Below are 25,894 nucleotides of genomic sequence, written 5' to 3' on the forward strand. Positions count from 1 at the left end.
TCTATATACATATTATAAACCGAAACAAAATGTTAATTATAAAATTATACAAAATCAAAAAAAATAAATAAAAATAAAATACATTATCGAAAGCCTACAAACGGCCATTACAAGAGTACCTCTTGAAATATTTTCCAACTCGTTCGTCGCAACGTCCTACATAAGACAAGAAGATGATTATTATTTGTACATAACACACAATATAAAACGTATGAAAAAAAATACATATACATACCTTTTATGACGAAAAATGTTACTCCAAATGAAGATTAAATCGGGAAACCGAAAGAATATGTTTATTTTTAATTTAGTAGCCTCAGAGTTTTGATTCCATTCAAAATAATGAATGGAATTCCATCATAGTTATAGAAAAAAAAAATAAAGGACAGAAAGGTATACAAAACATATCACAAAAACATAACAGAAAAGGACAGCAACCTAAAAGGAAAATTACAACATACATGCTAACAGTAAAGAAAAAGAAAAAGAGAACTTACAAAAGATAAGTTAGAACCACAGAGAGGATACAAAGAGGGACAAGAATGCAGTGAATCAAAAGAGGAAACGTGGTAATATATAGGGGAAAGATGGGGCAAGTTGAGAGGACTTGAAGGGAGGTAAACCAAAATATAAAGACCAAAGTAATGGACTGCAACATATCTATCAATAAAAGACAGGGAATCTCTCTGCTACAACTGACATAAAGCATAGCAAAGTCCAAAGAGTCAAAGGCTATATACTGAAACCTATACCAAAACCATACACTAAAAAGACATGGAAGAGACAACACTGGACAGAAAGGAAGAAGAGACAACACTGGACAGAAAGGAAGACAAATTGAAAGTAAATGAACAATGTAACAATACAGAGATATAAGAATAGAAGGATTGTAATAAATTTTGTAAGCAAATGTGAAGTCAAAACCATACAATAAAAACAGATGGAAGAGACAACACTGGAAGGTTAAAGCAATAAAGACATGGCAACAATATAGAGAGATAAGAATACACTATGAAAATAATAGAACAATCTAACAATACAGAGAAATAAGAATAGAAGAAATATAACAAATTTTTTAAGGAAATAATATGTAACAAAAGAATACAGAGAAGACATACAACAATTGTACAGAGAGCTAAGAATAGAAGAATTGTAAAAAAATACAACAATTGTAATAAAATTGGTAAGAATACAGAGAAGACATAACACAATTGTAACAGAATTGTAACATGGTCGGAGAAATTTAACCAATAACACAGAACACATAGGTGCAAGAATACAGAACACATGGCCGGATAAATTTAACCAATAACACAGAATACATGGGTGGCAAAGGTAAAGCAACGACATGGCCGGAATAATACAGAACACAACTACATACATTACAAAAGAATTCAGTTTTACACAAATTCGAACTCATCATCGGCTTTAAAAAAAAAAGTGGATTGAAAACTCCAATACCTCCCTACCAAGCTCCAATGGCAGAGTGAAGTATTTGTCTTATTGCCAAGCGAAAGACCGGACAACATAATCGAACCACAAGCGGCAAGGAGTAAAGAAGGAGCCAAAACCCACGATTCCAAAAAGGAAATCGTGTTCGGAGTCAACGAAATCGTCGGCTTCAACAAACACAGAAGTCCTTTCGGGAGTGAGAGAGACGGATGAGAGAGATGTAGAGAGAGATTCGGCGTAATGAAATCCGGTTTCATCGCGAAAACGAAATGGCAGAATGGATTAAAGGATGAAGACGAAACCCTAGATTCGTTGAGGGAGAAGACGAAAGAAAACAACTATCTCTCGATTCGTTGAGGGAGATGAAACAAATGGACAAAACGATACAAAAGGAAGGAATGGATTAAAGGATGAAGACGAAAAAAACCAAATCGACCGGACAACACAGAACCAACACAAACCCTACATTCGTTGAGGGAGAAGACGAAACGAAACATCCATTCGTTGAGGGAGAAGACGAAACGAAACATCGATTCGTTGAGGGAGATGACAGAAAGAAGAGAAAAACGAAAAAAATTTCGGTGAAGAAGGGTTGAGGAGAAGATTGAAATCGGTTTGAAGGAGGAAATGGAACACGGATTGAGGGGAACGACGAAACCGGATTCACGAAAACGGGGGAACACGCGAATCGCCGTTGGAAGGGGCAGACGAAAACGTGTTAAGGAAACCCTAAAACTAGGGTTTCCTTAACCTTGGGCCCAAATGGGGGTTAGGGTTGGGCTAACCTAAGCCCACAGTCCCAACCCTAACCCCAAACAGGCCCCAAGGGATAACTTATTTCTAAGTTTCATCCAACCCTTATCCATCGTTTAAGTCCCTAAAGCATAAATAGGTTTGATTAGAAACATATGTCTCTCACTCTCTCACATCCATAACTTACTCCCCTGAATTTTCATCATTTTTCAATAACTAACTTCAAACTATAGAGGCTGCCATAACTGCAGGATAGCCAACACAACCTAATTATTAACAACAAAATACTTGAAAATATCTTCGAATCCTACAAACCCCTCCAAACTACAAAGGCTACCATAACTGTAGGATAGCCAACACAACCTAATTATTAACAACAAAATACTTCAAGCTATCTTACTACCACCCCTTGAAACCAGCAAATTCAAAACAAAAAAGGCTAACTGCAGGATAGCCATCCCAAACATAAACAAATTCAAAATAAAAAAGCTACCATAACTGCAGGATAGCCAAAACAAATCTTAACACATATATTACATTCCCAATTCAATTTAACTATTAACTCCCCCCCCCCCCCTCCAATTTCAATTTTCAATTCAACTATAAATCCCCCCCCCCCCCCCAATTTCAATTTTCAATTTAACTTAAACCCCCTCCCTCCAATTCAATTTTAAATTTAACTATACATCCCTCCCCCCAATTCAATTTAACTATTAACCCCCGCTCCCCTCCAATTTCAATTTTCAATTCAAATATTAACCCCCCTCCCAATTCAATTTTCAATTTAACAATAAACCCCCTCCCCCAATTCAACCCCCATTCAATTTTCATTTAACTATAAAATCCCCCCTCAATTCAATTTTCTAAAAAACCCTAAACCCTAAACCATTCAAATTTCAATTCAACCACAAATTACACACATTCTATACAAAAATACATTTAACAAACAAAAATCTATTCCAAGAGAAAATCCTAAACTAATTTTCATCAAAAAAACCCTAAAACATAAATTTAAACTAAATAAATTTTCATTTTCCACTTACCTAAAGTGGCAGACGGCGGTGAGGGACAACGGCAAGGGAGGGCGGCGACGGACGGCGGCGGAACAGCGACTGAAGGGCGACGAAAATCGCAACGACGATCTCGGCTTCTCCTTTCTTTTCCCCTCTCGGTTTCGGTTGTATAAAATACAGAAGTGAAACAATTTTAGAGGAGATTTTCCGACGCAGTGACGTGACGTCGGGAAAAGGGGAATTCCCGACGCTCATTAAACGTTTTTCCCGACGTTTGACATTACGTCGGAAAAAATCCCTATTCCCGACGCCGCTCCCGACGTCGTGAACAGTGCGTCGGGAATAGTTCGTTTTTTAAAATTAATTTACCCTTTTTCTGACGTATACTTGCCGACGCCTTCGTGGTGCGTCGGGAAAGATTGTTTTCCTGACGCATCTCCCGACGCGTTGTTGATGGCGTCGGGAAAGCCCTTATTCCCGACGTTCTTTATGCCGACGTCCTTTTCGGCGTTGGGAATGCTCCATTTTCTTGTAGTGTAGGTTGAAAAAAAAATTCATAACCCTATACTAAGTAGAATCTCGTGGATTAAAATCACATTTTTAAAAAAATAATCGATCATGTGTATATAGTAATGTTTAAAAAAGAATTACTAGTACAACAAAATCTACGGGCGATAAAATATATCATCAATAAGCTTTTCTTACTAAAAAAAACTCCATCAAGATAGACTTCTATTAGCAACATGGTTTATCACCGATTGCTCTATAAGAGTTGAGATAAATTTTTCTGTATTTAAATCTTTTGTTTTGTGATATATCAAAAAATATTTTGGGTTCGGTACTTTATAACTCTCCTTAAAATCAACTCAAAATTACCTAAGCAAATTTATTTTTCACCTACCAAAAAGTACGCCCCAACAAAAGTATAATACAACTAAATCTAAATTAGCAATGAAAAGGGAAATTGTCTTAAATATTGGCAAAATTGCTGAAAATATTAACAAATGTAATAAAATTTCATAGTCTATCGGTCGTAAACAGTCATCGACAATAATAGACATCTGTATTTATTGTAACTGACATTCTGCTATATTTGTATTGATTTCTTTTGTTATATTTAAAAATTGTCTCAATATTGTGTTATATTTCAAATATAACAAGGTTAAAAGATGTTTATATTAATTGAAAATAGCTACTATCAAAGCCATTCTAACATTTTGTAATATTAAGTTATTTATTATATTTAAAGAATACTTTTTATATACATGTAAGAGTTATACTACATAACAAGTTTAAAAAGAAAACCCTAAGGGCTTGAATTGATTTGCTAATATAATATCAATATTGAATATCTCCAAAATCTTAATCGATATATATGGTTATGAATTAATTTGGATTAAAGGACAAAATGAACATTTTTGTACAAGATAATAAGTTTAAGATCAAAATGAAAGGAAAACCAACATCGAAACAAAACCCGAGAAGAAAAAGTGACATGAATTGAGAGCTCACACCACTCCGCTCGCCCTCCAACCCAAGTCGAAGTCAAGTCTAAGGAAAAACCTCGAAAATCTTCTCCACCTCGATCCAAATCAAGGTCGACCTCGAAGAAATTCCAAAAGAAGCCCATATTGTCTTGCTTGTCCCCGTCAAAATTCAGGTCAAGTCAAAAGAAATCCTAAAGAATTTCTAAGTAAAGAAGGAATAGTATACTTCCACTCCTAGAAGAATTGGGAGAGAGAAAGGTTGGACAGAAAACTCGTGGTAAGAGCACAAAAGAAGGGTAACTAAAAAGTTATGATTTCTTTTCTACTTTAGAGTTAATCTCTTAATGACTTTGACATCGAAACCATTTGACAAGTATCATTATACCGAGTCAAAATTAGACATCAATCATTTGACAAGTATCACTATACCAAATCAAAATTAGACATCAACGTATATCATCAAACCAACTAACTTTAAGAAGATGGAACGAACCAAAAAAAAAGCCGCAAATCATGAGAAGGATTTGAGGCTTATTTGACAAATATCATTATACCAATTCCACTCCTATCATGCAGAAAATAATGATAATATTTTGTATGTATCTATATTTTTTAATGGGAGCTTGTCAACATCCAACAATCATTGGAAAATTCTTTTGGGATATACATTATAGATTTGGTTATATGCTCAATCAATTATTTTGATTGTGATTTTTATTTTCTTTATTTTATTATTTGGTCATGAGTTTAATACAGAACATATATGAAAAAATAATTAAGATTTTTCTCTTATTCAACTTGAGTATGGCATTCATGACATGACAATAAAAATACATAAATAAATGAATAAGGTTGGGTTTGGTTGGTTATATCAATTTTTTTATACTGATTTTTCCATTTTTTGAATTCTCATTTAAAATTTTTCCATTAAAAAGAAAAGTCATATAAGTTTGATAATTGATTTTGGTTTTGTTTTTTAAAAGCAAAAAATGAAAAACAAGCTTATTGTTTAGAAAACTAAAAAGTGAATTAGTTATTTTTAAAAATTAATTCTAAAAAACAAAAAACAAATTAGTTATTAAACGGATCTTAAATAAATTATAAAAAAATTAAATAATTTGGATATAGTTTAACTTATTGAAACATATAATTTGAAACATATATTAGAAATGTGCATCCTCATTCCCATTCAACTAGAAAGATTAATAAATTAATAGAATCAATCTCATTAAAAGTTGTCTTAAAAACAGCATAAATTTCCTTTTAACAACAAAAAGTTAATAATTACTTTGTTTTATCTTAAATCTTCCTTAAAATATTTTTGAATTATTAGTTAAAATTCAAAAATAAAACCAATTAAAATGCTGCTACTATTTTAAATAAATAAGTATATGATTTGAAAAGAAAATACAGACAAATTCCCTTCATCAATACATTGAAAAAAATAGTGAAAGAAATTATGGAATTGAGTTATACATGGAGAAAAGTTAAAATTAAAGAAAAGCAAAATTTTGGATTGTCAAATGGAGGTAAGGCCTTAAAAACCAAATTGGAAAATTCTCTCTTTTTGTTTATGTATGGTAGATTGCCCTTATCACTTCAATACATTTTCTAATTTTTGTTTTTTTTTATGAAAATTAAAGTTGAACGTTAGGTTTGAGGGGGATGAAAAGAAAATTGTGGTCGTTAGAAGAACATCAATATGACAAGTGACATGTCTTATCATCACAAATGAAGCAACGGTCAAAAAATAAAATTTCTTTTTCAAGAAAAAAATTAACTCCCTACGTAAATCTTGGTTACACCAGAGATTAAAATGTCCACATCAATATCAATATCGAGATTTCAATTTTCTAAATATATAAACAAATAGACTATCAATATTGACATATATTTTTGTACATCACGTAATTTATAAAATTTATTTAGATTAATAAAGAAGTAGTTTTTACTTCAAAACTATTGGTATTAGTGCTCAGATTCTGTTCATATTGGACCAAAAGATAGACAATTTTATGTTTTTCCACGCATTTATAAAAGATGTTGGAGACATCTAGTACTATTTAATATCGATATTGAAACCTTCAATTTATAAATATTTCAACAAATATATCGACATATCTAAAGATATTTTCATCCTCACTTAGAAATACCATAAAGAATAGTGATGGAAAATGATTACAATTGTGATTATAATTATTTTTCTCTAAGAATTGAAGGATCATATGAATTTTATGGAGGATCCTATCAACTTCCACCATCCAATGCAAAGTCCTAAAGTTGATAAATAAATAAATAAGGTGAAATGACATCAAGGATTTCCAAAGTGTTCAAAGAGTGAAGTCAAAAGAATGATACAAAGCATATGTATCTGCATAAAGTCCTTATAAGATCATCATGGCACTAGTGGAGCATTATGACCTAAAGTCAACACAAGCAGATATAAAGACAATATTCTAAATTAGCATTGATAAAATCATTTCGTCTCTGTAGTTGTTTTGTGAGAACGATCATGGTGAGAATAATGCACAAATCTAATAAAAGGTCAAGTGCTCATATAATAAATTTGAAAGTATAAACATGATTGAATTTTCTTCCATCCATTTTGTATGATTGTCCAAGAGCTTCTAAATACCATTATGAAACTGTTTTGTAAGTATAAACATGATTGAATTTTCTTCCTTTGATTTTGTATGATTGTCCAAGAGCTTCTAAAGACCATTTGTGAAACTGTTTTAATTCATATTTCGAAGTACTTTTATACCATAATCCATAAAAAAAAAACAACATAAGAGAATTGGAAAGATGAAGAGTTTTTAAACCCAGGTAGTTAATAATCATATAACATCCATTCAGCACAGACAGGAAAATCCAACACTAAGAAAGATAGATAGTGCCTGAATCACACTTTTAACTCAAGAATGACAAGAAGAATGTTGCTTTAGATTTTCATTCCTCCGCACGAGTATGTAGCATTACATGAGAGTGAGCCACCTATGATAACGGAAAAGTTATGTATAGGCCTCTTTAGGAAAGCAGGCAATCGGGACAACAGCTCGCATACACATTCACTATCGACCTGCTGCACCCACTTGCAACAATTCTCCTCTATTGGCGATAGAGGGATCTTATGGTGGTGTCTGTGATGGTGTCCGTGATGGTGTGTGTGGACAGGAGAGCCTTGGCTATCATGGTTACTAGAGAGTGATGATGATGGGGGCGGAGGTGGCAGGAGTTTGGAGTAAGGCAATGTTGCACAAGCATAGTTTGCTAGCGCAATCTGGGAGGCACAGAGTGGTCGAGGAGCAACAGCCGGTGGCTGCCATTGACCCCCTGTGTCAGTAATCAGAGCCAAGAAAAACACTACTGAAAATATAAGGATCTTGAATCTCCCCATTCGAGCAGGCTATCTAGCTATTCCTTGTCAAAGCAAGAATAAAGGAACCCAGGAAGGCTTTCTGGCTGTTGCTGAATGAAAGCTATGGTATTTATAGATACCATAAGTCATAAGATCCTTGGGTCAGTATTTGTTTGCAACTTCTTTTATCTTTGTTTTTCTGTGGGAGAGAAGTAAGTTTTGGAAGAATGAGGTTTTAGGTTCTGTTTGGTTGGTATTTTGTTATGGCCTCATTCACTGTTCGGTTGGTATTTTGTTATGGCCTCATTCATTTTGAAACCAGTTTGTTAGGTGGCGCACAAGAGTTGAATTAGACCTCATGAGTGAATAAACTTCATCACATTCTTGTTGAGTTTGTTCCTGCAATATATGAAATAAGAAAAATGAACTCTCAAAGAAATTTATTTTAATGCTTCAAAATATGTCTCTATCTTACGTGGTTGGAGATATAATTTAAGAAATTTTCTTCTTAGAACTCAAGATGAAAAGATTTTCCATCCAGTGAAAACTTCAACCCTTTTCCCCCTTGCAACATGCGTAACAGGAACAGCACTAGATTATTTTGAATACAATGATGCAAAGTTCACCTGAAGTGTTCAGCTCATCAAGAAGGATATACAACATGCAAAGGATGTGAAAAGGTCATTCCAAAGATGGATATTATTTGGTAGACTAAACCCTACCGATAGATTGAGTACTTCACATATTGTCAATTATGTCATAAATAATAGGCATGATGAGATCATTCTGAATCTATCATTCACAAAACTATGTATACAGGCCCAAACATAGATACAATGGTCTACACCACCTTCCATGATGAATGGTTAAGGTGCTGCAAGATTCAACCTGATTTCCATAGGCATTTCAGCTTCATGAATTTGGGAACCATTGAAGTAATTTTGCGTAAAACAGAGAAGCCATTTCTAAATGTAGTTTGAATGATAATACATGTCTAATGCTGGGTACGAGGTGAGTAACAGGGGTTTGACAAGTGAAATAAGGATAACGAATTTCAATTTTTAACCTGGGTAATGCAAGGTCATCTGCTGCTTACTTGCTTGAAGGCTAATTTTTTGAACATTCCACTGCTAGAACACGAGACCAACAGGCAACAATTAGGTACCAATATCCAAGAAGGGGTAAGAAAACACATTCACAGGGAACCGTTAGTGGAGCATCAAGTTGAGGAGCATAGTATTGGTGAGGATGAGAATCGAGAGGTCTAAGAAGGGTTTTGCTGAAGAAGGAAGGTGAGATTGTTTTTGGAGTGAGTAGCAACACCAAAGCAGAGAAATAGGCTCCCTCAAATAGCTTAAGGTTATTGTTTCCTTTGTACTTGTCCTTCATTTTGTTCTTCGTTTACCTAGTAATTGTGTGAACTTGTTGTGGCCACCGTGAATGCCAAGGGAACTCGTAGGATATTAAATCCTAGGTAGGTGGCCATTGTGTATTAAACCTATTTCCTCTATGTAAAGTCCTAGGTGCAAGATTCGAAGTCTAGATTCGACACTTGATGGCCCCGATATTCCTCTAAACCCGTAGCAACTTGGTAACACCATCCTTGCTTGTCTTGAACTACTTCTAAGAGTGAAGACTACTATATCCGGAAACCAATATATGTCTTTTTAAGATGTTTTGTTCTCATTCACATGCATCCTAGAAAAATTTTAAGGAGGTCACCTAATATAGGATTGCTCCAAGCTAAGCATGTTTGTTTAACTTTGGAATTCCTATGTCGAGCCACCAAAAAGGGACACCTTGTTTCTATGGGTAGTAACTATCAATTCTTAGAAGTCACTATTTTTTTATTTGAATTCTTCTAAGTCTTTTCTTAATCATACTTTGATATCCTCTGGATCCCTCTCATTTAGATGTGATCTCGGTTCATTCATATCCCCTCTGAAACTCAGGATGTTACACTAAAATCCTTTATTAAACTTATGACCTTTATTGACCACTAAGTCAATCCATGATAGTTCCACTTATACTCTTAAGCTATGGGATTATATCAATTTAGACCTTGAACTAATAATTGCATCAGTTTAAACCCTAAACTTTGGGGGTTGTACCAATTTAAACCCCAAACTCATAGTTGTATAGATTTAAATCCTAATGGACGGATTGAATGGTGGCAACTTTCATGGAAAAGGAAAAAATTTGTGGAGTTTTGCCACTCATGCTCTTTTGTGGCAGCTCTGGAATGAAAGGAATAGCGGGGTATTTGCAAATAAGTTTAGTTCTTTTGATTCTTTTTGGACTCTTGTTCAGCATACGGCCTCTTGGTGGTTAACAAATTACACAAAATTATTTTGTAATTACAGCATTCTCATGAAATTGCTTTTTTTGGGGCATCATTTCTTATGAAAAAAAACTCAATTTAAACCCTTAACTTTCATAAATGTATCCATATAAAATATAATGAAGGGGTTTAGTTTGGCAGAGAAAGAAATTCAAGAGCACCTACATCAGCTGTTGATTTGCCACTAAATACCTATTACAGTTGGTATACTAATTTTCCCAAAACCAAAGTTCTCCTCGGCTCTGAAAGGCATACTTAGATGGTTCGTGTCATAACTTTGTAATTTTACTTCACCAGAGCTTTATTTTGGGGGACATTTTGGTCAGAGAAACAACAGGTTTTTTCTTTTTAGGAAAAGAAAAACAAAGATTTAAAAGGAACATCCTATCTCTATTGCTATGCTTTCATCCAAACTAGTACAGCTCTTCTGTTTTACCTCAAATTATTCTAATTCGAAAATAATAATAATCCAAAATTTCCTCGACTTTGGTTGAGTTGGGGAAGCATGACTTTGGTTGAGTTGAACTTCCACAGAGCTATGAAAATGGTCAAAATCATAAAGGTTGAATCTACAACCTTAATCTGTCCAACCAATCAGACATAGTCATAATTAGGATAAACATTTTGGCTATGTTTTACAAGGCAAAGTTACTGATCCGAATTTGTTAAGCTTGAGCAGAACTAAGAGGTTCCCTCCTTTTTTTTCTTCTTTTTTCAGTATAATACAACATATGAACTAAAAAAAACATTAATTTCGCAACTTATTCAAGTTAATAATTCGACTCGACCAAATTAAAACTTAAGACATAAATATGGTTAGAAAAGAAGATTTTCCCAAAATCTATTTACCCGGCACGGTCAGTCATCCTCATCGCAAAACTCAGTCCTTCAAGTGAACAGCCCTTGCACCCATGAATTCCATGTCCTTCCTGCGCTCATTTGCCTGTTCCCTTCGCTGCTCAGCTCTTTCCCTCCATCCTTGTTCCAACAACTCCACGAACTTATTTTTTATTTCAAGCAATGGGTCACAATCAATCAACTGGTCACCTTGATATGCCTCTCGAAGCATCGCAGTTTCAATCCCACCTTTCAAAGACAAATAGAATATCCCAGAATGCCTTGTGAACACACTGGAAAATGCATTTGAAAACCTGTACTCATCACCAAATTTCCCCAATATTGGTACTGGAATCCTCTTGAGCAATGAAAGTGACAGCAACTCGTGAAAAACTCCTACTGTTCTCTTCTCCATCTCCGGTGAAGATTGTTCCAAATAGGACACATCCTCGTATGGCGATATGTAATCTAATTCTAACCAATCTCTAACCCATTCTCTCATTTCCTTTCTCAAAATGAATCCAGGAGGAAGCTTGTAGTCGAAATTAGGCCGCATACGAATGCCAGTCGATCTGGATTCATCCTCAGCTCTTCTCTCAATCACTGATTTAGCAAAATCAGGGTTTCGAGTAACCAATTGGAGAAACGATTTTCCCTCTCCCGGACTCCCAACAATCTGAAAATATTCAGGGTATTTCGGCACTAAATTGACTAAAAAATCGTTCGGAAACCCGAAATCCCTCTTAACATGCAGTAATTTATCAACACTAAGCATTTTATCCTTCGACATCATCAATAACTTACACAATTTCGAAACGATCAACTCTTCATTTTCCATCATAATCCTCTTCTCTTCTTCAAGAAACCCCCTAAGTCGATCACTCGCGCGTAAGAACAAAACGGGTTCAGATTTAGGTTTGATTCTATCATAATAAGTATCCAACAAACCTGGATTGAAACCCAAAAACGCCTTGACTGACACATTGAGGCGCAATCTCTCTCGCCGTTTTTCAAGATATCGAAGAGGAATTACCTGCCCTGGTTCGTTGAGAACTTCTCTTACAACGCGCGCGCATAGCTTGTACCGCTTGTCGTTCTCGATGGCTTCGTCCAATCTGTAATCTTTGCGCCAAACTACCTTCAAACTCGAAATGGGTCTGAACTGAACGATGATTTCCTGGGATAGGAAAGAGGGGTGAGGAGATTTGATGCGGCGGAGATATGAGATGAGTGAATGGGGAGTGGAGAACATTACCCACGACGAGGGAGCGATCAGTGGTTATTGGGTTGCCGACGGCTAGCTTTAGCAAACTAGCGAAGGGGTTTCTTAGAGTATGTTGACTCAAATTTGAAATGTAGCTTCATTAGCATTTTCATTAATAATGATATATGACCTTTTGTTTTAAAAATTTGTTCTACTGACTTTAACTTTTGATTATGTTTTGAGTCTTTTGACTTAGTTTTAAAATTTTAAAATTTGTCATTTCTTCCAACTAAATAACAACAGACCATTCCACCTCTGAGAACGAAGATTATATCAATTATCATAAACTCACTTTAATAATTATTTTTCATTTTTTTTATGTTAGAGTTAGTAATGGAGTGGGAGTAAGGTCGGAGATACACTCCTCATCCCCATAACTTTCTCTCAACTCTATGTTCTCTCTTAGCAATATTGCTCTTAACATTATTAAAATCCAAAACTAGGCCTAGATTTTTTTTTCCATTTTTTTCCGTGACTTTCATAAGATGTTGAATAAAAATTAGATCTTTTGTCCTATTTGATGAAGGAATAATGTCTTAACAAAATTGAGCTATGTTAAGTTGTCCAACTATACTTATATGAAAATCGTAGTTTTTAATTAGTTATCACATTATATTATAGAATTAATTTAGGTACAGAAATTATTACTTTGAAACAATTTTAAAATCAGAATATCAAAGTAAAACTTGTGTAATGACAACTGAAACTAAACCTTGTCAAAATTACAATCTTTCTTCTCAGATTGATTTTCTTTTTTTTTCATATTTTATACTTTTAACTTTAATGTTACACTAATTTTGTTTTATGATTAAATAATTATTTTTAGTTTTTTTTATTAATGTCTATTAATTTAGTAAAAATTTGATATCAACGACGTAAATCTTAAATTTCAAAAGTAACAAATTGAAAGAAGAAGCCAAATCTGAAGCTCAAAATTGAAACTTTTGAAATATAGAAACTATACGAAGATTTAGAAATTAACCTAAAATTACATTATTTAAAAAAGCTCTCTTTTAACTTCCTTTTTCTTTTATTGTGTAATGAGATAAAGATAGTATATCTTGTGATTCTCCCAACTGTTACTCCAAAATTTAGGGATCAAGATGACTTTTCCTCCTAAATTCTATCAACTGCTCAAATTAACTATCAATACTTTTTTTTTAACTAAATTTCTTTGATCAACTCGAAAATTCTTGTATTAGAAGAAATCAATTACATGGTGAACCAGATTGACGATAATGCCCCATTCCTTGCCTGCTAAGTAGCCCCGCTTCGTTAAACTCAATTGATCATCAATTTCCATTTTCCCACTTTTCCGATTCTCTATCACTGGTTAGTCTTCGTCCCTTTTTCTTCCATTTTCTGTTTGATTGCTGATTAATTTGAAAACCCAAATGAGTTTTTGTCTTGTTATTCCTTTTTCATACCTCTTTTCTTATCTGTCTTTTGAAATTTCTTCATTTGGGGTTGCGTTATTAGCTTCAATTTACCCCTTTTTCTTGTTTTGTGTCGTTGTTTTGTGTACTCTATTGCTTGGAGAATGCGTTAGTTATCGCCATAATTGAATAAATGTGTGAAATTTAACTCTTGTTTGGGGTTTTGTTGTTGTAAACTTTTTGGGTGGTTTTGTTGGTTGACAAGGCAGTGTTTCTTTGTTTCTTTCCTGCAGATTAGTCTATTGGGGGAATGGATTTTGATAGTGTTTACAAGTCTCTGAAGGAACTCTTTCCGGAGGTATTGCGTTGATTTAATTTTGATCTTTTTGCCTTTGCTTGTTTTTAGTTGTTGTCTATGTTATAAGCGAAATTTATGAAAATTTTGCTATTGATTTGTTCATATATGGTGAGGTTTTAAGTTCCCTGGTGAAAATATGTTCATTATCAGGTTGACCATCGGATACTAAGGGCTGTAGCCCTTGAAAATCCTAAGGATGTTCATCTAGCTGTTAATGATATTCTCACCGAGGTTATCCCTCGGTGTCATCCAGAATTTAAATCACCCCTGCAAGATCATTGTGTGGAGTTTGCATCTAAAATAGAAGAAGGTACCCCATCTGAATTGTATTGTCTTCTTGGATCATTTTTCAATTTCTCGGTGAGGTTGATGACCTTGTTTTGTTTCTAATTTCTAACTGTGTGTTTTGTTTTTAAGGGTTCACTTATTGTATGAACACGTTTGAATGAAAATTAGTAAAATGCTTCTTCTAAATACTTTTTATTAGCTTTTAGAATTTCTTAAACCACTATTGATTATTGAAAATTGTAAAAGGTGTTTCCTAATGGTTTAAAACACTTCTTAGCACTTTTTAAAATTTTAGTTCAACACTACCTATTCTTTAAAAAAGCGCTGTAGAAGGCATGCCGAACACCCTGTCCGTATCTTGTATTATTTATTATTTTGTTTGGGTTCTTCGGAATCAGGTACTGTTGGTGATGAAGCATGTAATGGTACTTCCTACAAGAGTTGCGTGGCACATCTAGATGGAACATTGAATCAATCTGTCTCTGTAAATAGTTATGTCGCTAGTGATGATTGTGAACGACATGAGAATACTGAAACTACAAGCCTCTCTGTACCAGCCAACATACAAGAAGACCGCAGTGAAGTAGAAATGAATCGTGTAGCACCTGAAAAATCAAATGGTTTGATTCAAGAAGATAGTGGACATAATGATCATGAACAAAGTCCTCAAATTACCAAAACCTGGACCCAGGTTACTGAGGATATCAAACAGAATAAGACATTGCTTGATGGAGTCCATCATTCTCTTAACGTTTGTGATTTGGACTCCTTACTTGTGCAGGAATTACTCCATGATGATCGACCCATCCCTGTGGATGAGAATTCTGATAGTCAGACTGCCAATCCATCTTTTGAAAATCATTCAGAATCTGACTACAAGAAATCAAATGCAAATGGCACTTCAAATCCTGAGCCCAAGCAAGAGAGTTCTACCGGTGAAATGACTACCATTGAAGATAGGTTGATGGGGCCTTCCATACTCACTCGGTCAGGCCAACCATGTAGTATTGATCATCTTGACGAGATCATTGAGAATGCTAAAAGCAACAAGGTAAATACTAACTTGATATTGGATAATCTCATATCAAAAATTTTAAATATGGTAATGTTCAATGTTTTGGATCATTTGCACAATAGAGCCTTCTCTATATTCCTTTAGTTTTAGTTTTCTTGGTTCCGTTCATTTATGAGGTTTAAATAAAACTACTATTGGTGTGTCATTTTTGTTTGGATCGTTTTTAGCCATCTGTCAGGGAGAATTTGCTACTTTAAATGGGGTGCTCAAACACATAAGTGGATATACGTTTTCCAAGGTGAAATTATACCATGCTGCAGTGTGTTAGCTGTTTCATTTTGAAAAATTTGTACTAATCTTAGCAACATTATCAATTCACCAAATTGCAATGGGATATGAAGGTACTTGCTTGTTGGTTACTCTGTCCAATTGCTTTTTCTGTCTGTCTTGTGTGAACTTTACTGACTAACCTTCGGAGAACTGTAGAAGTTAGATGCCAACAAGAAAGAAGTTATGAATTTGAATTGCCATGTCTATGTCCTGGATTTTCAGAAATTACATGCACTCTGTCGTATCATTACAATATCCATGCTACTGAGTATCTTTGCAAATATGAAGTATCACTTTGTTATTAATTTGATTATCCATGTCGTAAGATTTGGATTCTTGTATGAAATGAAATTGAAATGTAAGAAGCTCTGATTAAGGTTAGGCTTGGTAGAAGACCACACTCCAAGGGCTCATATGATGCATAGGATTAGTGATATGAGCTTATTTATTGTGTTCTAAGCAATTAACCTTTCTGCAGATAACATTATTCTCAGCAATGCAATCAGTTACCAATAAGATGAAGGAATTGGAAGATATGGAGAAGTATTTTGAAAAAGTCAAAGAAGACACTGCCAATTCAGAGTCAGAAATTCTGGCCAAAGTAGAGGAAATGAAACAGACAGTAGCACGTACTAAGGAAGCAAATGATATGGTGAAAACATTATTTTTTTTAGATCCTGTAGGCACTGTATGGATTATACTTGTATTTTTAATTAACGAGTGAAATTTCTTCTTCTACAGCATGCTGGAGAAGTTTATGGAGAGAAGGCGATTTTAGCGACGGAAACAAGAGAACTCCAATCTCGTCTCCTCAGCTTGTCGGATGAAAGAGACAGTTCTCTATCAATTCTTGATGAGGTGTTTCTCTACTTCAATGATACATTGTTGGTTACCATCTTATCTGAAACCTTTTGGCCATTGGCTATTGTTTGTTTATAAGATTAAGGACCCTTGTCTTGGGAAATATTTGGTCTGTGTGGGATTATATATACATGTTAACAAATTAATATTGGGTTTTCAAATTCTAATCAACTGGAATTCTTTGCATGTAGTAGAAGTCTTTTTACACATCTTTCTTTAATTAAAACATGTTAAACTATTTGATTTTTGCAGGTGTCTTTCAAAATTATTTTGATTTTTCATTTTCATTTTTCATATTTCAAGTTTAAAATAACTTTGTTCAGTTTTTAGTTTTAAAGTTTCGCTAAATAATGTTTGTAAGAAAATGTTAAAGCCACATCTCTTAAACATATTTGTTGGTTTTTCAAAATCTTACTCTCTTTTTTACCCTTTATGAACACCTTATAGTCATACCCATAACCTCTCTGTCTTTTTGTCTCTATTTCTATCAGGTCTCCTTATCCTACATGTTTCTGTTGAACTTTTTTCCTCCTTTACTTAGAGAGATCTCGTAGTTATATTTATTCTCTCTTACATATATAAATATAAATATAATGATAAAGGTTGAAAGGTATACTGATTAAAAAAAACAAGACTAAATTAGTTTCCAAACACATATGTTTAGTTTCATTTTTTAAGGTCAGAAAACCAAAGGTAACTCAAGATTGAGTTATTCCTAGCCATGAGAATCTTTGTCTACGAAAGATTACTAGTTGAAGAATAACTGGTAAAAGTTCTGTCATCCAGATGCATACCACTCTTAAATCTAGAATGGCTTCATTAGAAGCTACGCTGAAAGCATTAGAGGAAGAGAAGTTGGCTAAGGAAGAACATGCACGAAAGGCTCTTGCTGAGCAGGAGGCCCTCATGGAGAAGGTAGTCCAGGAATCAAAGATACTACAACATGAAGCAAATGAGAATGCCAAGGTAACTAACCATAGTTGTATATATGTAGAGGTGGAACCAAAATATTATCATTTCTGAAAAAGAAAACTACGCAACTTTTAGAATACCCAAGACAAATCATGTGACGACTTCATTGCACCGTCCTGTGTGTAATGCGCATCCTTCAGAGGGGAAGTTGATTATTGACTACTGATATTAATAATTTTTTCAATGCAGTTGCGGGAGTTCCTAATCGAACGTGGGCAATTAGTTGACGTGTTGCAGTAAGTTTCAATCTTCTATAATCTTGGACAACCAAGTGGGATTGTAGACTTTGTTCTGGTATTTGTTGTACACGTGAAAAACAAAGAACCCTGCATGCTAATGATAAGTATTTGCATAATGAATACGAACTCGTGCCGTTAATTGTTCCTTTGTAATAAATTCTCTGTCAAAATATCGGTAACTGCTTTAAGATGTTGGAACTTCTATCTCAGTATGAAAAAATGAGAACACTACATTGTGTACTTGCAGGGGAGAAATTTCTGTTATTTGTCAAGACGTGAGGCATCTGAAAGAGAAGTTTGACTTGGAAGTGCCACTAAGCAAATCTCTTTCCTCTAGTCAAACAAGCTTCATTCTAGCTTCATCAGGTTCATCTCTAAAAACCGCAACTAGCGATTTGACTCATTTTTCCTCCATACTAATGGACACAGTAGCTCATCTGGATGCCGAGAAAGGCACATCATTAAATCTTGGAAAGGAAGGAAACCAAGCATCCTCGGTCAGTAGCTCTAGCTTGTCGTCAAACAATCTTAAAGAAGAAGGATCAGAAAGAAACCATTTCAAATCATCATTTTCAGATGACGGGTGGGATGTATTTGACAAAGATGCTGAGTTCTCTGAGGCTTCATATTTTGTGGATGCAAAAGAAAGCTTGAAGGAGTTTTGAGGAGAGCCCAGAATTGAAGATTTATTAGGTTGGCCCTATACTTTCTGCTTCAGTTTTATGTAGATTTGGGTAGTTAGGGCCAAATCAACTTCAATCTCTTGTACATATAGATGGATTTGGAACTTTCTGAATGGGTTCAGATATTTCTCATGTTGGTTTTGGTTCAGTATGCAATACAATGGATTGGATATTAGATGTTCTTTTGTGATCATAAATGTAACACTTTGGATTGTTCTGTCCTGACATTTTGTTCAATTTCAGCTACCTTATTGAGTTGGGACTGAGTTGGAATATTTTGATATCTTATAGAGTAAATTTAAATACTCTACTTAAATTTAACTCAACGATAATTTAGAGGTTTGATCCTCCATGTCATGATACGAATTTACAATGAATTGTTATTTTTTCAATACTTTTGGTTACATTTTCTATAATTTCGTAAATTAACATTTTCATTATACAGTAGAAATCGAAATAAGCAATAAAATGTCGCAAAGGTTATTTCAATCTAACATGTTTGGTTGTAAACAAATATCGGTGAGATTTTGAGAATGGTGAAAGAAATACTCTAAAAACATTATATAATCGAACAACAAATAATGAAAGGAAAAAAAGTTGGCTTAAATATGGAAACAAAAGAAATCCCTTGGATGTTCAATTAATATAAGGGTTAATTTGACCTTTTCTTTTCAAATCAACTCCTTTTACGATATTCATATCAAATCTAACAAGCTTTTTAAAAGAAGTTTTATAGTTTTTTATTTTTGTTTGTCATTACAAATACGAAATGTAATTTTGAGATCGACTTTGTTATATACTTATATCGATACTCAATTCCGACTATTCATTACTAACTTTTTTAGAATTTTCTTTTCTTTTTTTATGAGTTCATTAATTTGTTTTTCCTTTCCTCTTTCTCTATTTTCTTTTCTTAAATTCTCATAACTCACTACTCATTCTCATGACTAACTAATCGATATATTCAAAAGATAATAAGAGTCAAATATGAACAAACATGCACAATGGATCACTTCTCAACTTATAATGACCGCATGTAAAAGATTATAAAATTTTAAAATGTAAGTGGGTCATGGATGCAATTATTTACAATAAAGTTGAAATAAAGTCAACAAAAGTAATAAAATAAGAACAAGAAATATTGTGGTGGACAAACTGATTTAAATTCCAAATGAGAAATGTCCAAAGCTTTTAGCTAACCGACATATGTGATAATGCCCAATCATATCTTTTGTAATGCAAAATCTTTATACATTTTCCCCTTCATTTCTTTATATCTATTTCATATTTTAATATTTTATGATTGTGATTCTTTTATTGTCATTTTAATTTATTTCCAAACATGTCTAAATTTAAAGACAAAACTACTTTTCTTTTTTAATAAAGTTGATAACTTTTTAAAGAAATTAAACACAATTCAATCAAAAAAAATCTCAAATATGACATAATGAATCAAAATATTTACAAAATATAACATAGCATCAAAGTCTATCTACGATGGATTGCGATAGATCAAGATAGATTACTAAATGTGTCTATTTATGATGTTAATAGTCTATTCTTGATCTATTGTGATTACAGATAAATTGTGATATTTTACTATATTTGTAGATATTTTTTAAAAAAAAATCATTTAAAATTATTTTCCTTCTTTATAACTATTTAATTTTTAAAATTTTATGATTGCCATGGTTTTCTTGTTGTCTAAATTTATTTCCAAAATAAATATGGATAAATATCAAAAAGAAAAAGAAAAAACTACTTATTTTTTAATAAAGTTAACAACTTTTTTTTTAATGAAATTAATTCAATAAAAAAGTTGTATTTTATAGTTTGGTATAAAGTGTTTTACACATACACCTTCTATTCAATCTTCTTAATTATCCTAAAAAATATATCACGGAAGAATTCTTCTCCTAATTATCACTTAATGATATTTAAGAATATTTTTTTACACAAATTTTGTTTTCTGATATTCAATGATTTGGTTTTATATATGAAATCATTTTCCTATAACATAAAGTTCAATGAAGAGTTTGGAGATGAAGGTCTTGCACCCAAAAATTCATTTTTTACTAATTACTAATTTAAAAATATTAATCTTGTACAAAAGATCCATTTGAGTTCAGTGTGGCCATAAATTCATTTTTCACTAATTACTAACTTAAAAATATTTGGATTTAAGACATATATTCTATTTCTCATCCAAAATTTCCATAATAACCAATATATATATATATATATATATATATATTAGTAGACTACAGTAATTTTGACTTTAAATACATCATATAATCAGTATGATACACAAATTACAAACTAATCCGTCATCGTATTGTGTGTCATCATATGATAAGATGACGAATGGTCTTTGATAGTTCTAAATTGTCATCAAAACTTTTGGCAACATATAGATACAGTAACGATTGTTTATAACGACAATTTTAAACATATATCATATTCCATATCAACATTTGACGACGGTTATCTATAATGTATTATGAAGAGAAAATGGAGCTTAATTATTAATTATAAGTTTTATAACTTATTTATAAAGGGAAAAAACCTTAATTATTAATTTAGATAATTTTTATAAAGTATTTGATTCACGCAAATGTGCTTTGGTATCAATATTTTGTCGCATAGAGTTGAAGCTTGATATCAATATCGTGTCCAAAACCAATCTAATACTCCATCCTTTTTTTCTTTTTTCTTTTTTCTTTTTCTTTCTTTTTTTTTTTTTTTTTGTTTTGTTTGAAGTTTTGAGTTCAAATGTTGGAGTGATGTGATTGGACCATTAAACTTCCATCTTTGGATGGATAATTTGGTTTCTTTATCTATTGGATTATGTTTAGATTGACAATTTAACTCTTCAACGAACAGAAAAACATAATAGTTAATTATCAATAATGAATTGTAGTCCAACCAAATAAAAAAAGCTAATAAGTCCCAAAAGTCATCAAATAGAAGTAGAATTTACCTTGTGTGTTAAATTAAATCAAGTGAGACATAGTCACTTTGGTTCCAGTGGGTTTGTAACGTGAAGAAGCTATAAAAAGCATAAAAACGAATATTTATAGTGAAATTCATCCTAATTGAGCAAGAATACAGGGTACAAAATAAGTCATCACCTAACCAATAGAACTATAAATCACTAAACCTAAATGGTGAGTAGCCCGGACACCTTAATGTATTAAAATAAGCATGGGGTCCTATTAAGATCACCTTCGAAGTTTGTCATCATACCTAGGCATTACAATATGACCAGCTAGTGGTTTGTCATCGTACTATCTTTATTCTATCACATTTGGTCACAAAATCAACATATCCTATGCAAGTTATCAATGTGTTATTCATTGAGAAATGTCAACACTAGTAAAGATCAACAGCTAAAGTAACTATCTTTTGGCAACACATGTTGTTTTTGCATCGATATAATCCTTTCCTTTTCTTAACCAAACTTTTTCATTGGAATAACTTATCTCCTGCACCTTTTTCTTTCACACTTTCTTAAACTTTTTGGCCTAAAAAAGGACCGAAATTCTAGTAACATATCTATGAGAATATATATAGAGAAAAGAATATATGACATTATTTCTAGTTTAAATAAACTCTTCAATCTACATGAATTTAAGTAACGAAAGGCATTCAATGAAAAAAATGAAAGAAAACTCAACTCATACAATTACTTCACAATAATTCCATATATGTACAAAAGAAAAGGAAAGAAAGAAAGCAAAGAAAATAAAAAATTATATAAGTAGTTTATTAAACTCCTACTACTTCAAAGATCTAAGCTTAAATTTCCACTCTCCACCTTCTGATTTGCCAACAAGAACTAGAACACTTTTTGTTGAGAGATTTGGATACATATTTATATACATAATGTATATATTATATTGGCTAATCACTCCAAGAAAGAAGAATAATTGCACATTTCCATATGATATAAAGCCTTCCTTTGTGTTGTTTCAAGTGCTTTGAGACTTGGCCCCATGAACAGCTCTTTGACTGTTTTTGCTGATCTTTCTTTGCTGCGGCCATTGGTGATGAAATGATCAAATAATGAAACCCTCAATTTCTCAGTTTGAGTGATGTGTCTGTGATGGGATTTTAGGGTTCAAATATATAGTGCTTTTATAGCTTTTATTTTATTCATTTTTTTAATGCTTATACTTTCCATGTCACAAATCGAAAATTGACATCCGTCACAATATCATCCAATTAAATCTTTTATTGAAATATCGACTTTTTGATAACACAAGAGTCACAAGATTTCGATATTTTAATATGATCAAATGAATGTTGAACCACATAAAAAAATATAAAATTTGATCAATTAACAAAGAAAAATAATCAATTTGTAAATAATGTAAATTAATCAAATATATATTCAACCAATCAAAACGACATTATATATGGTTGGCTTGATATCTATCGTAACGTATCTTTCGCACTTGTCTGGTATCAAAATCTCTTGTGACGTCCCTCATTCAAGTATAGCTTTTACATATCATCCTTTAAAGTTGTAATATCTTCCTTTTCAATCTATTTAAGAAAGCAAAGTAGCTTTATATATCAAAATCAAAACAAATATGCAACATCGAACTTTACAATTTATTTGAGATACTCTTTTCCTTTAGATCTAAAGTTGCTCTAGACTATCAAACTTATACAAAATAAATCTTTAATATGTTCTTTATCCTCTTCAAGAATAGTTGTAAGTATATCAAACTTGTTGAAAGTATATCAAACTTATTGTACAACATTTGATTGACAACTGATTTAGAGATCGATTTCACTAAAGTTGATAGCTTTGAGTAAATTGTGCTGGTGTAACATCATCTAATTGTCGTTTAAATAATCTCTAAACTTAAATTTATTTTACAAAAATGAAAATATAGAATAATCATAATGCAAAATTGAATTCATTTCTCTTAAATAGTGTACATATTAAAATTCTAGTTTAAATAATCAATTAGTGAGACATACAATTAATTAGGATCGAAGATAATCAATCTTACTTATATAATTAAATTACTTACAAATATGGATCCATCTCTTTAGTTGGCATTCACAACTTATTTTTATGATTATATGTGTTAATTATTACTTCTCCTTTTACTATTAAGACTATTTTTCACCTATAGCAAAATTATCAACTTATTTATAAATATAACAAAGTAGAAAAAAAGTACTATTTTTGTAATTTAGTATATATATCGTATAAGATGTTAAAACATATTTAATAATCGATCATTATTAATTAACACATGAATGAGACTCAAAATGTCCTTTTTTTCATTTTTACATAATATGAAAAATCAAATCTCTAATCTCGTACCGATAATGCTCGCTTAATACAAGTTCAAATTTGGTAGGAAAATCTTAATGTTGTATATTTATAGTTGTTACTTTAATAAAAATATTATTAATAGTTTTTACTTGATGTAAGTTTTAATTTGCAAATATCGTAAATGATAACTAAATTGTTGAAGTTTTAGAAATAAAATAGACTACTATATCCTATCTAAATACACTAAAATTTATATCTTGAGGGGGAAATTATCAATACTTTATAATTTAATATTGACCACTATCTTAATTTTTCAAATTATCTATAAGTTACAGTTATAGTTAAAAATATTGTTATGCTCATTTTCAAATGTAATCAAAACCATTAAAAAAAATGATCATTTCTAAACATAACCTTTAATCATTAACATCTAATTTAATATTATTTGGTTTTATGTTTTAATTTTATAATGCAATTTACGATTTAATTTGATTTTTGAATGAACAAAGAACTGCAAAGAAGTGATAATTTGAACCCAACTATTCAAAATCCCTCTCGGTATACTTTTTGTAAGTCATATTATTACACTTGAAATATCTCTCACACACACTTTTTTACTACTAAATATCTATGCTAAAGATGTGGTCATCTCAAAGAAAATTGATAAATATATTAATTCTTACAATACCACAAAAATAACAAACAACAATAATAATAACAATACTGTAATCTAGTGGTGTTGGAAAAGATTTTAAAAAGTTTTTTTAACTCTTAATGTATGGTGGTTGAGAGAATGTTGGTTGTTCAATATGGATAACAAGGTAGACAAAGTTGTCTCCTTGACAAAGCTTACATGAGAGTGACATTTCATTAGCCACTGTGATCTCCAATTGATGGATGTTCATTAATTCTTCTATAAATGCATCTAATAATGTACCTTTGTAGCCTAGTCATTCATCCCCTTGGGTCAACATGTTGGGCACTTATGGCATGGATTTGTAGGTCTGACTATATTCGATTTTCTAATATTTTATTGGTGCAAAGTAATTGTTAATCAAGTCGATTCGAGCATCTTTTTTAAATTGGGAGAAGTAACCTTTAAGAATGAATTTTTAAAAGTATGATTGTATATATTTGGTCTCATGCAACTCTAGCTAGTAAAAGCTAGCTTACTCCCTTTTTCTTACAGGTCACAATACAAAGTTTAATTTCTCTTGAAAAATATTGTAAATGTATGTTGTGAAACATTTCATTTTTTCTAGCATATTATGGTTAATGTATTCAATTTTAGGGCTATCTTGATTTATATAGTTAGTTATATTATTCAAATTGTTTTTTTATAGACTTTACAACTTCACATTCTGCACGTCGACAGATTTAGCACAGGCTTCGGAGAGGCTCGATCCCTTCAACTTTATGCACGCTATATAATATATATAAAACAAGAAAAAACTAATAAAAACTTTAATAGTTGTAATTAGTCTAGCTGTAACTCCATGCATACATATAGATATCAATAATACAAGATCACGTAAATGATGTTATGAGAATCCAATGTCTCGTGAAGGTTGTTATTTTATGATATGGTAGTATCTTATTCTATGAAAGTGAGATTGATATTCATATTATGAAATTCTTAGAGATAGTGTTGTTGATTGAAGCGAGTTCATGTAGCATTATGAGTCAAAATGGATAGGTTGTATGGCTATTCAAAATAGCCAACATGCACTTTGTAAATTAAATCTAAGGAAATCTTCAAATTTGTATACGAAAAATCTATAAATTTTCAATTTTGTATCTAATTTCTAATATATTAAATTTTAAAAAAACAAAATAGTAAAATAATTTGATTATCAGTCTGAAACAAAATTGAAAGTAGGTCAAATAGTTCAATATAAAAAATTGAATAATTAGACACAAATTGAAATTTTAAGAATCTATTTCACTTTTAAAGTTCAAAAGTTTATTAGA

The 25,894-nt window shown here is 32.1% G+C and overlaps 2 protein-coding genes across 6 annotated transcripts; one reads left to right on the forward strand and one right to left on the reverse strand.

Moving 5' to 3' along the window:
• Positions 1-7,502: 7,502 nt before the first annotated feature.
• LOC103492691 (protein WHAT'S THIS FACTOR 1 homolog, chloroplastic) lies at positions 7,503-12,608 on the reverse strand. 2 transcript variants are annotated; one of them, XM_008453162.3, is made up of 2 exons: positions 11,254-12,608; positions 7,503-8,462 (listed from the first exon to the last, which is right to left on the reverse strand). In XM_008453162.3, exon 1 carries the CDS (start codon positions 12,491-12,493, stop codon positions 11,285-11,287), a length of 1,209 nt encoding a protein of 402 aa, XP_008451384.1. In that variant the 5' UTR covers positions 12,494-12,608; the 3' UTR covers positions 7,503-8,462; positions 11,254-11,284. The 2 variants fall into 2 exon arrangements, with proteins under 2 accessions (XP_008451384.1, XP_050942723.1); XM_051086766.1 differs by lacking the exon at positions 7,503-8,462 and adding an exon at positions 8,469-10,986.
• Positions 12,609-13,545: 937 nt separating this feature from the next.
• LOC103492692 (uncharacterized) lies at positions 13,546-18,893 on the forward strand. 4 transcript variants are annotated; one of them, XM_051086778.1, is made up of 10 exons: positions 13,546-13,837; positions 14,175-14,239; positions 14,390-14,549; positions 14,926-15,218; positions 15,309-15,578; positions 16,351-16,524; positions 16,614-16,730; positions 17,520-17,699; positions 17,895-17,941; positions 18,192-18,893. In XM_051086778.1, the coding sequence occupies exons 2-10, from the start codon at positions 14,192-14,194 to the stop codon at positions 18,607-18,609; spliced, it is 1,707 nt and encodes a 568-aa protein (XP_050942735.1). In that variant the 5' UTR covers positions 13,546-13,837; positions 14,175-14,191; the 3' UTR covers positions 18,610-18,893. The 4 variants fall into 4 exon arrangements, with proteins under 4 accessions (XP_050942735.1, XP_008451387.1, XP_008451388.1 ...); XM_051086776.1 differs by lacking the exon at positions 13,546-13,837 and adding an exon at positions 13,953-14,076; XM_008453165.3 differs by having other exon boundaries at positions 13,612-13,837; positions 14,926-15,578.
• The last annotated feature ends 7,001 nt before the right edge of the window (positions 18,894-25,894 follow it).

This window comes from Cucumis melo, chromosome 1, assembly GCF_025177605.1.
Source record: "Cucumis melo cultivar AY chromosome 1, USDA_Cmelo_AY_1.0, whole genome shotgun sequence".
NCBI classification, from domain to species: domain Eukaryota; kingdom Viridiplantae; phylum Streptophyta; class Magnoliopsida; order Cucurbitales; family Cucurbitaceae; genus Cucumis; species Cucumis melo.

What these genes read in the sequence shown, in the direction of transcription:
- LOC103492691 (XM_008453162.3), bottom strand. Translation starts at nt 12,493, where the DNA reads ATGTTCTCCACTCCCCATTCACTCATCTCATATCTCCGCCGCATCAAA.
- LOC103492692 (XM_008453165.3), top strand. Translation starts at nt 14,192, where the DNA reads ATGGATTTTGATAGTGTTTACAAGTCTCTGAAGGAACTCTTTCCGGAG. An exon ending in TGCATCTAAAATAGAAGAAG is followed by an intron (nt 14,550 to 14,925) that starts GTACCCCATCTG and finishes CTTCGGAATCAG; the next exon opens with GTACTGTTGGTGATGAAGCA. An exon ending in AGAATGCTAAAAGCAACAAG is followed by an intron (nt 15,579 to 16,350) that starts GTAAATACTAAC and finishes ACCTTTCTGCAG; the next exon opens with ATAACATTATTCTCAGCAAT.